The 17231-nt window shown below is 41.2% G+C and overlaps 1 protein-coding gene and 1 non-coding gene across 4 annotated transcripts in view; one reads left to right on the top strand and one right to left on the bottom strand.

The window, feature by feature from the left end:
- Window positions 1-3503: 3503 nt before the first annotated feature.
- VDAC1 (voltage dependent anion channel 1) overlaps window positions 3504-17231 on the bottom strand; it is a 29175-nt gene continuing 15447 nt past the window's right edge. For all 3 annotated transcript variants that reach the window (XM_004744979.3, XM_004744978.3, XM_004744977.3), the window contains exons 6-9: window positions 11902-12129; window positions 8036-8186; window positions 5406-5463; window positions 3504-4448 (exon numbers count right to left, since the gene is read on the bottom strand). In XM_004744979.3, the coding sequence (XP_004745036.1) occupies window positions 4357-4448; window positions 5406-5463; window positions 8036-8186; window positions 11902-12129 (529 nt within the window). In that variant the 3' untranslated portion in view covers window positions 3504-4356. The remainder of the gene's footprint in view (window positions 4449-5405; window positions 5464-8035; window positions 8187-11901; window positions 12130-17231) is intronic.
- On the top strand, window positions 14265-14371 carry LOC123390872. The gene has a single exon (XR_006605464.1). It is a non-coding gene; the product is annotated as a U6 spliceosomal RNA (small nuclear RNA).

Here is a 17231-nt window from a genome sequence, read left to right as displayed (position 1 = left end):
ATCGGGCTCTCTGCTCTGCAGGGAGCCTGCTTCCTCCTCTCCCTCTCTCTGCCTGCCTGTCTGCCTGCTTGTGATCTCTGTCTGTCAAATAAATAAATAAAATCTTTAAAAAAAAAATTTAAAATTTAAAATTTAAAAAAATTTTTAAACGTTGAAAGGGAAGTAGCTGCCCTCCCTCTCCCAAAGGCAAATGAATCCCAACTGTTCACAGCAGCTGTATCTAGGTGGTGGAATTATAGGTAAATGTTTTACTTTTTATCTTTCTCCTAATTATTTATTACTTCAACAGATATTTAGCACCTTCTCATATTTCAGTATACAGCAATTAACAAAACAAACCACATACCCTTTGTACAGTTTGTGAGGAAGACAATAGTGTAAAATACACACTATACAATGGTAAAGGCATAATGGAGCAAAAGCACGAAAAGCAGGCCAGGAAGTAGGGCGCAAACAGCCTCCACATTTCCTACAATAAGCTTCTGTTACTTTTTAAATTTTGTGACTTAAAACCCCCAATATATGAAAATGCAGATTTAGCATTCCCCCACAGCCTTGACACATGCTTTGGCCTGTGTGTTCTGCAATTTTTTTTTTCTAAAAATGGATTTTACTAAATGCCATTAGTAATAAAAAGTTGTCATAAACAGAGTGTCTGCAAATGTTTCTTAAATAAATGTCTGTAGGCTTAAAATCATAGAAGTTCCACTTCATTGATCTGCAGGAAAATCATTGTGGCATGAAGCAAGACATTTGCTGTACCCATAGCTTCACCACTCTGATCTCCATGATTCCCACAGAATCCTCAGAGACACAGCAGAACTGCCCCTCTAAGAAGGGGCCCCTCTTCTCTTGAATCTGGTTTCCCTTAACATTTATCTGGCCCCAGTGACAGCTCAGAAACACACAAACTCTGTGTTGGTAAAAAAACTAAGAGGTCATTCATGTTCGTTTCCCTAAGCCCACCACAAGCCTAGACAGACTGAATGGTGCCCTTATTCCAAACCCTTCATGGTAGCCAGGACACAAAGTCTTCCCAAATTCCCTTAGAGCTCTCCCTTCTCTGAGTACACAAACCACCACTCAGTTTAGCGAATAAGACTCTTGATGCCAGCTTCTGCTTGTTGGGAGCTTTAGACATTAGCCTTTTTCCCTAATAAACTCACCTTCAATCTTCTCTTCTTTGTCCACTTTCTTCCTTTTGTCCCCACACCAGAATGTTTAGGTTCTCTTACTGATGAAATACCATGAACTCGGGGAATTTTGCACAATATTCTGACATACTGCATACAACAGGCAGATATTTATGTAAGTGGGAAGGGAAATATACTCTCAATATTCACAGGGCCCTTTGTACATTTCAAAATACCAGTACTGTAACTGGCATCTGACTGGATGTACCGAACAACCATTTTGTGCCAAAATCTCTGGAGAAATTCACAAGTTCACTTTGAAATAGATACAGAGCCTCATGAACCCGACCAATGAAGACAGTATGACAATACTGAGGCCAACAAGTTTTGGGAGACACAAAATGCTTAAGTAAATCTTGTTTGGCATTGTCACCTCCAAACATCCATTACACATACACACAGATGCACACACACACACACACATATATATTTGAATAGAAAATAAGTTCACAATTACTGAAGCCAGATAATATATATATAGTTTACTCTTCTGCTTTGTGTTTGAAATTTACACATTGTCATTTTTTAAAATCTAAATTGCAGAATTCTAGGGCGCCTCGGTGGCTCAGACAGTTAAGCATCTGCCTTTGGCTCAGCTCATGACCCCAGGGTCCTGGGATGGAACCCTGAGTTGGGTTCCTTGCCTGGTGGGGAGCCTGCTGCTCCCTCTGCTTGTGCTCTCTCATCTGTCAAATAAATAAAATATTTTAAAAAAATAATACATGGGGCGCCTGGGTGGCTCAGTTGGTTAAGTGTCTGGCTTCGGCTCAGGTCATGATCCCAGGGTCCTGGGATCAAGCCCCACATTGTGGTCCCTGCTCACCAAGAAGCCTACTTCTCCTTCTCCCACTCCCCCTGCTGTGTTCCCTCTCTCTCTCGGTCTGTCCCTGCCAAATAAATAAATAAAATCTTAAAAAAAAAAAAAAGATCTTTTTAAAAATAATCTTTTTAAATAAATAAATAAGACATTACAGAATTCTAGAACAAACCCCAGTGATCCATGCCTTTGTATGATCTCCTGCCCTTGAGTGTGGAAGGGACCTGTGAATATGATGGGATATCATTACTGTGATTAGGTTATTAAAGGACACATGAGATTTTAAGAAGGGCAGATTTTCCTCAGAGGGCCTCACCCTCTGAGGGTGACTTTAGAAGGGTTGGGGCAGTTACAAAATGAGTTAAAGGGCGCCTGGGTGGCTCAGTTGGTTAAGCATCTGCCTTCAGCTCAGGTCATGATCTTGGGGTCCTGGGATCAAGTCCCATGTCAGGCTCCCTACTCAGCTGTTTCTCCCTCTGTCTCTCATGAATAAATAAGATCTTTTTAGAAATAATGAGTTTAAGTCCTGGTGAATGCCACATACAGCATGGTGACTATAGTTAGTAATACTAAATTGTATATTTGAGAGTTGCTAAGAGAGTAGATCTTAGAAGCTCTTATCACAAGGGGAAAAAATTATAACTGTGTGGTGACAGATGTAACTAGATGTTGTGATTATTTTGCAATATATACAAATATTGAATCATGCTATACACCTGAAACTAAAGTGTTCTGTCAATTTTACCTCAATAAACAAAAAATAGGGGCACCTGGCTGGCTCAGTTGGTCACTCAGTTAAGTGTCCAACTCTTTATTGTGGCTGGGGTCATGATCTCAGGGTCATGCGATCCAGCCCTGTACTGGGCTCCACACTGAGATTCTCCTCCCCCTGCATGTAGGCACGCATGCACTCTCTCTCAAATAAGTAAATCTTAAAAAAAAATATATATATATATATATATATATAAATTTTTAAAAGGGGTAAGGTATGGCTAGTGCTCCTCCTAGAGATTTCAAGTGTGAGAGGGATTTGACAGTAAGGGAATTCTTCCATTCCAGCTTTGAAGATGGGAGGGGACCATATGGCAAGGAATGCACTGGCCTCTATTTGCTGAGAGGAACCCCCACTTGATGGCCAGCAAGGACATGAGGACCATTATCCTACAACCAAAAGGCGTTGAATTCTCTTACAACCATGTGAGCCTGGAAGAGGACCCCAAGCTCCAGACAAGAACACAGTCTGACAGACATCCTAATTTCCACATCATGAGAATCTTAACAGAGAACCCAGTCACACCATGCTAGACTTCTGAACTACAGGCCTGGGAAATAAATGAGTGTTGTTTTAAGCAACTATTTGGCTAATTTGTTATGCAACAATAGAAAACTAAAAATCTCTCTCTCTCTCTCTCTCACACACACACACACAGTACAAACACAAATGCCAAATGCCCTGTTTACTTATACTTTTATTAATAAAGACAACAGAAGAATGAGGTTTCAATATTTTATTCAAGTTTTACTTTAAGTGATGTTAATTACAGCATTTGAAGGGGAGGATCTAATTCAACACAAAATGGAAGACTCTAAAATGTACCCATTAAACGGCTAAAAAATAAACTGAGTGGCGAGAATATAACAAGTCCAATTTCGATTCCGAGTGTTGTCACAATGCGATTACAGTCACAGAGACTCTTCCCAGCTCAGAGCTAGGACTCTTAGAAGCTATTTCATACTCTGGTGCAAGGGCAGAAAACCACAACATGAGAGGGAATTAAGTCCTGAATTATTGGCTTCATCACATCCAACTTTTCCACCCCCAAAATGGCACAAAAGAAACAGCTACCACACCCTGCAGACTACTTTTGGTGTAAAAGAGGTGATGGACTGGAGTGGAAACAGGTCAGGAAAATCTGTCTAAAAAAGTCTCTTTCAGATGAGTGTGTACATTACCACCCATGAGTCTCTCCTTCCTTCAGACAGGAAACCCAGTTCAATTCTCAAGAAGTCATAATTTCATTCATGTACTCAATACCAATGAACAAAGTGCCTACAAATTATCAGCTTCCATTTGCAGCCATTCCTAGATAAAAAAGAAACCTGAACTCTCTAGAGGGGGCCCCAAGCTCCTCCAAGTCTACAGCTCAAAGGACTTTTCTTGGAACTGGGTTTCTTCTGTACCTCTGAAAGGGTAACACCTTAAAGCTGAATCATCTTTAACCTGGAGGTCTAACATGATATTTAGCAATACTTGCATCCCAGACATACAACATTAAAAGGTACACTAAATTCTGAAGGTAGCTATGCTCAAAATAGTTTAAAATTAAATGATTGTACAGTATTCATTTATGCCTGAAATTCCAGTCCTAGACCAAGCTTGTGGCCGCCAGCATTGACATTCTTGCCATCCAGCAGAGCTGATAGCGTCAGTTTGATACCTGCAGGGGAATAGTCCCAGGGAGAGGGAAGAGGGAGGAGAGAACAGATAAGAAAGGTCAACACACAGAAGAAGAATGGTTAACATGCTAGGCATCTCAAAGCACACTGGCAAGACCCCAGTGAATTCAGAACCTGCTTGGACTGTGTGTGATCAGCAAAACAAAACCACGTGACCCATCAATGCCTCTTACTGATCACCACTGGACTAATTAATTGGTAGCCTGGAATGAGCTTATAAAACACTAATTATTATTCCACAGCTTACACAAACGCACTTTACGGAGTCTACTTTTTCCTCTCATCACCCCCTGCTACAATAATCTCTCCACCACTGGCACCAGGCAACAAACTTCTTCAGCAAAAATGCCTTGGAATGAAACCTAACCATGAATCAGACTCCACCGTCACACACTCAGCCTGCACACAAACACAGACACATGCATACAACTAACTGATATTTTCCCTACAATAGCTTAATTCTGCCATCATGTACTCTTAGATTTCTAGAGCTCAAAGACCCAATTTGGCCAAACTAACCCCAAGATGGTACCATCTCTGTAGCTCTAAGACACCAGGGACTGGTCTAGCCAACTGTGCAGAAGAAACCTGCGTAACAGTTATACAGTGAGGATGATTTAAGGACTCGTTTTAAGAACCTGCTGGAAATAAGTATCAAGCATTATAAACACACTGGAAAAACAGAGGGGAAAAAATAACCAAAAGTGTAATGTATGTTAGCCCTGGCCTTTTTCTCTCCTACTACTACTTCTAGTCTCCAAATGTTTTATAATGACTCTATGTCCTTTTATAAACACTTCATTATAAAACTTTATATATACTCATCTATAATGTATAACACGGGTATTATATGAGTAGTAACATAAAGCAGGAAACCACCACCCCAATTTTTCTTTAAGAACTGATTTCACGAATTTATACAAGCAACACATACATACCTGGCTTTAGGGTCTGAGTGTATCCTAAACCTATCAGGCTGGAGTTGTTCACTTTAGCCTAGTCAAGGAAAAGATAAGACAGTGAAATTCTCAAGTACTTCTTGTTTCCATCTCCAAAATGAGTAAGAGCTCTGTAATCAACCAACCCTGGAATTCAGGATCAAATTCTTTTTCCTGACCACTTCATTTATGGGATTCATTACATTTAACATGAAATATATCAAATCTGAGAGCTAAGTCTCATAAAAGAAACTCAAAGAGTCAACCCAACTGTCAATTAAAAGGAAATTATTATTTAAATTTGATTCCTCAAGGTGTGAATGCCCATATATATGCCCTAAATATAGACCTGTGCAGAGGTCTATGTTTAAGTTATAACAGGTAAAGACTTTCATTTGTGGCCAGAGAATCATAAGCCTTTCTTATATGGAAGACTTTTTCAAAATCTGTTTGTTAGGATAAGGGAAAACAGCAAATGTCAGATGGAGTATTGAGGCTCTTTTTTTTTAAAGGCATAACACTGTTAGAATTTTCCCTTCATGGGGGCACCTAAGTGGCTCAGTTGGTTAAGTGCCTGCCTTCAGCTCAGGTCATGATCCCAGGGTCCTGGGATCCAGCCTGGCATTGGGCTCCCTGCTCAGCTGGGAGCCTGCTTCTCCCTCTACCTCTGCCTCGGCTCATGCACGCTCCTCACTTTCTCTCACTCTCTTTCTCAAATACATAAAATATTAAAAAAAAAAAAAGTTTTCCCTTCATGAAAAAAGGAAGCAAAAATCATAGTGACATGAAGAAGGTTTGGCAATGCCATGCCTGAATTTAAAATGAACATTAGAGGGGCGCCTGGGTGGCTCAGTGGGTTAAAGCCTCTGCCTTTGGCTCAGGTCATGATCCCAGGGTCCTGGGACTGAGCCCCTCATCGGGCTCTCTGCTCAGCAGGGACCCTGCTTCCCTTCCTCTCTCTCTCTGCCTCCCTCTCTACCTACTTGTGATCTCTGTCAAATAAATTAATAAAATCTTTAAAAAGTAATAAAATAAAATGAACATCAGAGTAAAAGAATGACTTAGCCAGTCACTTAAATTTCAGCACTTAGTGAATGCTGATTAATAATTAAGTTCAGGGGCACCTGGGTGCCTCAGTCAGTTAAGGGTCTGCCTTCAGCTCAAGTCATGGTCCAAGGGTCCCAGCACTGAGTTCAGCATCGGGCTCCCTGATCAGTGGGGGTTCTGCTTCTCCTCTCCTATTTGTGCTCACTCTCTCTCAAATAAATAAATAAAATCTTTTAAAAAATAATTAAGTTGAATGAAGCAGTTGGGTCAATAATGATTTTGCCCTTGTTCTTCTGCCTGAGTTTTAGGGAAATCTGGGCCTCTCTCTGGCCTCTTTCTTGTGAAATATGAAGAGGTCAGGAGCAGAGTGATCTCAAGCCATGAGGACACCAAGTCCTGGAAAAAGCTGACGCTGCCAGTGTGCATGTTTTCCTGCTTGGCTGTTTTCTGATCTGACAACTCTCATGAGAAAGAACAAAGCAGCGGGAAGGAAGATCTTCCAGCAGACAGTGCCCTATCTGGCTCTTCCTTTTTGCTTATCCCATCTAATTATTAAGGTCCCTTTTCCTTTGTTTCTAAATGCTTGGAAAGGAGCCAGGCTCGTTGCCATTTCAGACTTCAAATGGCCTATTTGTAAATTACATAAAGACCATCCAGCAACACGAGATTTCCTCATTCCACCCCAAAAGAGATGCAGCTAGTAGTGCCCTGTGACAACAGAGATGAGTTCAACAGGATTTAATGCAAAAATCGTGCAACTCAAGGGTCCGTGAGCAAATCCACTGAATCTGCATGATTAGATGTCAACTGCTAAATGCCAGGGCCTGGTTTCTTAATATCCAATACAGAAGTTAATATTCAATACAGGAGGCAAGAGAATGAGAAATGAGAAGGAAAATGAACATTTAAAACCTTCAGATTCATGGGGCACCTGGGTAGCTCAGCGGGTTAAGCCTCTGCTTTCGGCTCAGGTCATGATCCCAGGGACCTGGGATCAAGCCCCGCATGGGGCTCTCTGCTCAGCAGGGAGTCTCTCTCTTCCCATCTCTCTCTCTGCCTAGCTCTCTGCCTATTTGTGATATCTCCCTCTCTCTCTCTCTCTCTGTCAAATAAATAAATAAATAAATAAAATCTTAAAAAAAAATGAAAGAAAGAAAAGAAAACCTTCAGATTCAAAGTAAACCCCTTTACAGTGTGCAGGAACAAGGGATGATTAGAGGAGGAGGCTCCCCAGCAAACCATCACGTCCAGGCCCCAGCACATACCAAATGTCTGCCCCATTGGCCACTGACCTCTCTGAATTTCTCCGTTTGTGCACAGAGGGTTGGGATGATTATTTTTTTGTAAAGGCACTTACCTCAAATGGGTTGTGTGAGAATTAAATACAGTAACCCACACATAATGGATCACACACAGTACCTGGCACCCACAGTCAGCACAATTACTGTTAGCACTTTTTTCATTTCAAACTCTCTCCCAGCGAGAAAATCTCCAGCCCAAGAATGCAACCCCAGCAATCCAGAAGGACTCCAACCTCACCATCATGTGGAGCCTGGGCAATGCATGATTCTACAGGTACTCACCGAGAAGCAGGCGTCAGGGTCGATCTGATATTTGGCTGCTATTCCAAAGCGAGTGTTACTATTTCCTGCAGTCCAGGCCAGATTGACAGCGGTCTCTAACTTCTTGTTCACCTTCTGATAAATGGAGCCACCAAACTCTGTCCCATCATTTCTGCAAACAAGCACAGCATAGATGCTAATCCACCCCCAAAGGCAGGCTGCAATTGGGCACAGCTGTCCAAGTCTAACAGAGGACAACGGTGCTGTAAATGAACCAAAGTGATAACAAAACAGGTACCCACACAATTAGGAAAATGTCTGATAGGAATGGAACAGACACTGGAGTTGGGAGGGTTCAGACGAAGGGAAAGGCTATCTGAACCATCACCAGAAACACCCACAGGCAGGAATCTCTGGTTGCATGGAACTTGAAGCTGGCTTCCAAAATATTCTTTAAAGTAAAAGCAGTGGGGCTCTTGGGTGGCTAAGTCGTTGGGTATCTGCCTTTGGCTCAGGTCATGATCCCAGCCTCCTGGGATGGAGCCCCACATCAGGCTCCCTGCTCCAGAGGAAGCCTGTTTCTCCCTCTCCTGCTTGTATTCCCTCTCTCACTGTCTCTCTCTGTCAAATAAATAAAACCTTAAAAAAAATTTTAAATAAAATAAAAGCAGCAACCGGGCACACGAGTGGCTCAGTCGAGCGTCCAACTCTTGATTTCAATTCAGGGCATGATGTCAGGGTCATGGGATGGAGCCCCGAGTCGGGCTCCCCTACTCAGTAGGGAGTCTGCTCGGGATTCTCGCCCTCTGCCCCTCCCTCTGTGCATACTTTCTATGAATGAATGAATGAATGAATGAATAAATGCAGCAACTAAGACCCTGGGATTCTTGGAAGGGGGGATTGGATTGTTTTTTTGCTGTAGCTACTGCTAATGTTATTACTTTTATATATGTGTCTATCATAACAATAGTAAGGAAAGTGAAGCAATGAGAAGAGAACTCAGTCAGAAATGGTGAGAAAGGCTGGGCCACTCATATCTTTCAGAAGGCAGTTATAGCTCTTAGCACCCCAGCTACAGCCACTGCTTGCTGCAAAGACACAGTCAAAAAGCAACCTGGTCCCTTGGGGGTACAGTGATGATAAAAGAGCTTCACCTGCAATTCAGACTGGTCCACCTGTGCAAAACTCTTGGTCCAAACTACCGGTATTTGCAGTTCTGATGCAATGAAAAGGAGCTACTTGGTGCATTACAAAATGTCTCCTTCAAAAACAGAATGAAACCCAACTGGGACAAACTCCTTCCTCTCTTCCAAACACACCATACTGACTCCAGCTTCTGGAAATATCCCCCTCCACTTCTTCACATTCTTAAAATGAAAAAGTTCCACCTCATCACTTTGGGTGTTTCAAGTAGAAATGTCACCGGAAACTGGTAAGGCACAGCCTATGTGCTGTGGAATTTAGCAAAGACCTTAGAACTCACTAATCCAAGGACAAATTCTTGCTGATTGACTGCTAACTCTGCTCCTCACCGTTACACTCTCCCTGAAGTAGACGCTCATAAATACATTCTAAATGCTAAAGTTTTCCCTGAAATTCAATCATACAGATATTGTACTTCCAGTAAGTACAGGTTTAGCCCAGGCAACCCAGGATTCCACAGGGAATCCTAAATTCTTCAGAAAATCCGAGGATGTTACAAAATAGCAGCTTGTCCTACATAATAGTTTTCTGAGGGATTTTAGTATAACTGAAATTGGAAGTTTTTCTTGGATTCACATGTTTGTCCAAAAAAACTGTCAGTTTTTAAAAAATATATTCTAAAACCGGCAACACTGCCTTCCTGTACTGAGCTCTCAAAACCATAAACAGAGGGAAGTCATTGTTCAAATTCAACTATATAAAGCACAAAGAATCTCTATTACACATCGGGGCCTCCACACGCACCAGGGCAACCCAGATTAGCTGTGTCAGATGTTCCCACACCAGCTAAAAATAAATCATGTCCACTTATTTTAAAATCAGGTACATGAGGCTCAGGTATGTGGGGGAAACAGCCAATAGCCATTGTTCTTCCTAGAACTGGTACCAATTTCCAATTCCAAACCAAGAAAGACTTTCCATTTCAGTCAAAACTCCAACTTTAAAAAACCCTTCTATTACTTGCACTGTTTTTCCTGTGACACTTTTGTATGCTACCTTTTTTTGAATTTACATTTTTTTTCTTTACTTTTTGTGGTGTACACTTCTATGGATTTTAACACATGTGCAATATTTGTGTGACCACCACTATAATCAGAATACTGAACAATTCCATCACCCCCAAATCTCATTCCACCCCCTTAGTAGTCACACACTCCCACTCCCAGCCAGGAAACCCTGGACTGTCCTTCACTATGGTTTTCCTGTGATTTCCTAGTTTTAAAAAATTCAAAAATTATATTAATATCTGTTATATTATATTCTGTTATGTCAATTATATTAATTAAAATAGTGTTCCCTTATCTGCAGGAGGTATGTTCCAAGACCCCCAGGGGATGCCTGAAACCACAGACAGTAGCGAACCCGTGTATATACTATGTTTTCTCCTATACATACATCTCTGAGACAAATTTAAATTTAAAATATAAATTAGACATGGTAAGAAATTAGCAACAATAACTTCTAATTTATTATTTTAATAAAATACAACTATTCTATCAATATACTGTAACAGAAGTTATATGAATGTGGCCTCTCAAAATATTATATCGTATACACCTTCTTCATACTGTTTTGTTTTTTGGGAGGGGGAGCGGCAGAAGCAGAGAGAGAGAGAGAATCTTAAGCAGGCTCCACGCCGACATGGGGCTCAATCTCACAACCCTGAGATCATGACCCGAAATCAGAAGTCGGATGCTTAACCATTTGAGCCACCCAGGCAGCCCAGTATACAACCTTCTTGGGATGATGTGAAATGACAAATGCCTACATGATGGGATGAAGGGGAGGTGAATAACACAGACATGTGATGCAGCATCAGGCCACTACTGACCTTCTGACAACACATCAGAAGGAGATCATCTACTTCCAGACCGCGGCTGACTGTGGAACTGTCAACTGATATCGTGGAAAGTGAAAGGGCAGAAAAGGGGGAACTACTGGGGAAAAATTCTTCAAAAAAGTTTGTAAATGGAAATGTTATTAGATCTTTAAGAAGTCACTGCTTTAGTGACCTCTAGTGGGAAGAAAGAAAATTGGTAAAGTTGTCCCCCAGTTGTGCCATAGGTTAGTTTCTCATGCCTAGGGGATTTGGGGCTGAAATGTGCATTTCCATTCACCTAAATCAGCAGCACTCCACTTTAACTCCCAAAGTTGATTACAAGGAGCTCTCTAACCTAATCTGCACTTTTCTCTCCCCTTCATGTACTGTCTGGTAGGCAATAGACTTGTGCATGCTATGCCATGCAGAAAAGACACTATGCAACTGAGATCACCATTCCCTAACCTGTCTCTCAGATCTGCATTTCATTTACCACAGCAACCTGACCTCAGGCATCACACAGAGAAAAAGACAGTGGCACCTTTCCCTGCCATTTTGCTACTAAAACTGAAAGGTGCTTAAATGTCCACAAAAGGACACTAGCAGGGAAGGGACTCTCCTCTGGATGGACATCATGCCACTGCTGTAACTGAGCAGTGATTCTGTGTACCAGTGACAACAATGACTGTCTCTAGAACACAAAGAACCTAAGCCACTTCAGGAAATGGGCAGGTGAGAAACAGAAAAATATCAGCAGGCCATTTGGCTCATCTGATTTCAACATACTCTCAAGTGATTAAAAATTGAGCTTGAAAAGCAATCTCCCTTCTGCACACACTCACACACCACACTCACATACACTTACACATTAGTGTGGAGCTGGAACTCGTCAGTCTTGTAGCCAACCGCGAAGTTGCTCTGGGTCACTCGAGACTTCGCAGTCTCAAAATTCATCTGGTAGCCAGCCAGCCAGCCTTCATAGCCCAGCACCACGGCACCCCGGACTGAAGGACCGGCAATGTCGAAATCCACATCGCAGCCCAGGTTGATGTGCTCCCGCTTATACCCTGTCTTGATTTTTGCATTTTTTTTCCTGAAAGAAAAGAAATTGTATTAAGATCACAAGCTAACTTGCCTTGCAACAACCATACCAACAAGTACCAAAAAAAGCATTGTTTTAAATCCCAGTTTACATACAGGGATAGGAGGCCAAGGGAGGGCCCAGTTCTTCCTTACACAGCCTCTAGGCCACATCAGCAGAATACTAGCTCTCTAACCAGAATCCAGTGTGCAGAAATGCCCCAATAGTGAAGTGAGAACAGAGGCTGGAAAAGCTTGGGGGGAAAAGTGCTAAGTAATTTTCTTTTACTAAACTCTCCCTATGCTTAATGTAATGGCCTGCACAGGCATTTATTAGGGAAAATGCCACCATGTAATTATGAAACAGATGTTTCTTTGCTATTCTCTAAGACTATGAAAAAGACATGGTGTATCTGTCATGAAGGCAGCTATCTAAACAGCCCCTTTTAAGGAGATGCTTGCTTTCTAACTTTGTAAGTAAAGAAAGTAACAAATACTAGATAGATCCCTTCTAAGTAAATATAACAGATAGCTTTTAATTCAGTATTCAAGAGATCCTAATGAGTATATTTCAGAGACCTGGATACTGACCTGCAACCTGGGGCCCTGCAGTCATGGGGGCTGGGAAGTCCTGCAAGACAGGACAAGTCTGTGGGTCTTGTCTGCTAATCCCAGATCTGCATGTAAGACCAGATTGGTGCCTCCTGTGCCTACTACTCAGGAAAAGTAGGTAGACTCGTGTCACCTGCAAATATATTACCCTGCCTTTACCAAAGGTCAACATGGGATACAAGACCACACCTATCAAATAAAATTTAGACTATTTTCTGTTATTCAGCTACAAAATGGACATCCTCCTGCAGCAAGCTGCACTGTCTGCAGAGATCGGGATCTACACCACAGCCTTGCCCACCCCAATCTCATTCACACTGAGATTAAAACTTCATTCCCAGCACCCAGACTCTGGACTCTAAATACCAGCCTCTCCTAAAAGGCACCAGTGTCCCTTGGAGAAACAGCAGACTACAGATCAGGACAGGGTGAACTTGAAATATTTATCAAAGCTACCAAAGACTACTGTGGTTGGCGCACAATGCCTTCAGAGCTAGCCTGAAGAGACTCCTAATGGCTTCAAACATGTAACAATGAGCTCATCTTTAAGAATAACACCAGCAATGGATTGAAACATAACAAGTATGTATAAACCTATGCATTCATTCATAATGACACTTAAAACACACATAGCAGTCATCATCAGAGACTAGAAAACCAAAGTGTAACTTCAAAACAATAAATTAAAAAGGAAGCAAACATTTTCCTACCTTTCCTACCTTAACTCTATCTCAAGATAACCAATAATTTATGAGAAGTTTCTTTTTATTGAAATATTCTAGCTACCACATGAAGAATGAATGATTAAAGTAGAATTATCACCAATTTGTAACCCCTAATGAATGAATTGTGAATAGCACCAACTTTAACATACAAAGAACAAACTACGCCTTCCATATCCAAGTCATGGAAGCATAGAGTACCACTTGTATTTTACCACCCCCACCAGGAATCTAAATGCAACAATCTAGAATCTAAATCTAGACTTACTGATTCACGGTAAACATGGGGGACAGAGGAACAAGTTAAATGGCACCACAGAGATGCAAACAGCAAAATTTAGTCTATACCTAATCTTACAGGACAAATTATCTAGTTTCAATGAATAAATTGCAGGGGAAGGTGAGGAGAATCTAAAACTTAAAGAGATTTAAGGAGCCACAGGAAGCAATATTTGCAATTTTGCATGGACAATTTTTGAGTCTGTAAAAAAGAAAAATGAAATCATGTAAATCTGATCAGGTTAGAGACTTAAAATTCAAGGAATTATGATTAATTTTTTACAGTGCAATCATACTGTAGTTACACTTTTTTTTAAAGATTTTATTTATTTATTTGACAGACAGAGATCACAATTACGCAGAGAGGCAGGCAGGGAGAGAGGAAGGGAAGCAGGCTCTCTGCTGAGCAGAGAGCGTGATGCAGGGCTCGATCCCAGGACCCTGGGATCATGACCTGAGCCAAAGGCAGAGGCTTTAACCCACTGAGCCACCCAGGCGCCCTGTAGTTATACTTTTTTAAAAAAGGAATCATATCATGCTTGCTTCAACAGCACATATATTAAGATTGAAATGATACAGAGAAGATGAGCATGGGCCCTGCACAAAGATGACATATAAATGCATGAAGCGTTCCATATCTAACTCTAGGGAGCAAACTGATGGTTATCAGAGGGGAAGGGGAAAGGGGACGGGAGGGCACTTGCCGTGATGAGCACCAGGTAATGTATGGAATTCCTGAAACATGATATTGTACACCTGAAACTAATGTAAGACTATATGTTCACTAACTGGAATTAAAAACTTTAAAAAAAGAAACTTATCACTTAAATATACATATTAAAATACTTACAGGTGAAATTATGTGATAACTGATTTATTTCAAAAAAGTCTGAGGGAGAGATTATGAATGTATAAATAAAACATAATTGGTTTATGGGTTGATAATTATTAAAGCTGGGTGATAGGAACATGATGAGGGCTTAACATACTATTCTGCTTTTTTTTTCTCTGCTTTTGTATGTTTGAAATTTTCAATATTAAAAAATTTAAGGGGTGCCTGGATGCCTCAGTCGTTAAACAGATGCCTTCAGCTCAGGTCATGATCTGAGCCCTACATCAGGGTCCCTGCTCAGTGGGAAGCCTGCTTCTCCCTCTCCCACTCCCCCTGCCTGTGTTCCCTCTCTCACTGTCTCTCTCTCTCTGTCAAATAAATAAATAGTCTTTAAAAAAAATTAAGGTTAAACATTCCAAGTTGCCAATGATAGAATTTCAGACATTGTGGCTGAAAGTAAAGCAAACACCATTCACAAATGACAGTGATGCGTGCAACTTTTGTTCATGTGGCTTTGGTACATTTTCTCGAGCTTTGAAAGAAAGGAGTAACAACCAAACAAATTCTCTCTCCACAATAAAAATTCAAAATAAACCTATTCTGGACTTCCTGCACTTTGGGGAAAGAAGCCTAGGTTTTGGCTTATCAAATTGGCACCATGCTAGCTGGGTGATTTATGAAAGAAATATGCTCAAAGGCTGACATTTAGAAAGAGAAGGAGACCAAGAACGATAAAAACCAGGCATCGTATAACCACCAGTAAAAAGCTGTGCTGGGCGCATGGGTGGCTCAGTGGGTTAAAGCTTCTGCCTTCAGCTCAGGTCATGATCCCAGGATCCCGGGATAGAGCCCCACATTGGGCTCTCTGCTCAGCAGGGAGCCTGCTTCTGCCTCTCTGCCTACTTGTGATCTCTACCAAATAAATAAATAAAATCTTTTTTAAAAGGGCAGGGGGGGGGGAGCTGCTGCTGACCATAGTGCTCTGCCGATGGAAACAGCAGTGTTTACCAGCCATGCCAGACCATTCACACAGTGCCTCCCCTACGCTGTCTCAAAGAATTCTGGCCAGGAGCACAAAGTCCCCACAGAATGGGCAGTGCTGGGGCAGTGACTCAGATTCCTCTCCAGGTTCCTGCTCTCATGTAACACTCCACGCCTTTGGAGTTTTCCCTCTTTCAAATATTACTGGGATTTTTCCTTTTAAGCTACTTCCTGGTGCTAAACTGACAACTGCCTGAGTGAGGCATAACTCTGATTTCCGGTTAACAAACTGGCTTTTTTCTGTGGTGGGATACCCAGCGTGGGTGCTGGTCCATAGATGAATCTGCAGCCTCATCCATAATGTGCTCTATGCTCAGCTCCAGACAGAAGCCAGGATGCTTTCCCAGGCTATCCCCCTTAGTAGCTTTGGAAAGCCAGCTTTCATTTCCAATCTCCATCAGGCCATCAAAAGTTGTCTCAAATACCCAGGAGCAATATGGACACAACCTTGGTTTCTAAATGCCATTCTTCAATAAAATGAACTGAAGTTCTTGGAAAAATGCCTGATAGCAGGACTAGAGAACAAGCAGAAGATGAGCCTGGTACATCTTCTGAAGTAGAGCTCAAAAGAAATGATAGGGGATAATAAAACACAGGATGTCAACTTGGAAGGAGGCCCAAGAGCCATATCTAAAACAAACGAGTATAAAATATATTATGGTAGTGGATTATAACCCACAGAATAAAATAAATGTCAATGGATTCATACTGATATAAATAATTGATTAAATAAATAAATGAAGGAGAAGAGCAAGCTCTCCCTTACAGTAGAATCCCAATTAATAAATGCAGAAGGAATGATGAGAAGAGAAAATCACCATCTGCCAAACATAATTATTGCAGGCAAGAATCACCAATGGATACTAGGTTTCTTAGTCAAAGAAACAGATTATCTACATAGTCTCAAAGTATCTCCCAAGATACTTATTTACAAAGAGAAAAAGAGCTTCATAGAGAAACCTCACAAACACCACTTTAGTCAAGTGATCAAAGTTAATGTCACTAGTAACAAGCATACTGACATCTATGCCCTGACATCACGCACCAAGAAAGATGCAACACAACATCACTTCTGTGGCTGTGAAAATGGGTAACCTGAGTTTCACCATGAGGAAACATCAGACAAACCTAAATTGAAGGATTCTACAAAATAATTGGGCAATCCTCTTTAACGCTGTCAAGGTCATGAAAAACGAAGAAAGACTATGTCTCAGATTAGAGGAGACAAAAGAGATTTGATGACTAAATGTGATCTAGTACCCTGAACTAGATCATGGACCTGAAATAAGACATTAATAGGACAACAGACTAGTTAACTCTATGGAAACCATATAAATTTCCTGGTTCTGATCATCATATTGTAGTCATGTAAGACATTAACATTAGGAGAGGCCAGGTCTAGGAAATAAGGGAACTCTACACACTACTTGTGCAACAATTTTGTGTATGTTAAGTACAAAATTACTTCAAAATACAAAGTTACATTTAAAAAAATGTTCCTCTTATGTGTATTACTGCAGGACCTGGAGACTTCTCTGCAAACCTCCCAAATGTAATGGGAGGGAAATCCCTTACAAATTCCTAAGTGTGCCATCTCAGCACAGCAGACAAAGTCCTAGGCAGCAAATT

This window comes from Mustela putorius, unplaced genomic scaffold (assembly GCF_011764305.1).
Source record: "Mustela putorius furo isolate JIRA1106 unplaced genomic scaffold, ASM1176430v1.1 tig00000145_pilon_pilon_pilon, whole genome shotgun sequence".
In the NCBI taxonomy this organism is placed as follows: domain Eukaryota; kingdom Metazoa; phylum Chordata; class Mammalia; order Carnivora; family Mustelidae; genus Mustela; species Mustela putorius.
Note: the sequence above shows the minus strand (reverse complement) of the source record. Positions and strands in the feature narration are given on the sequence as shown.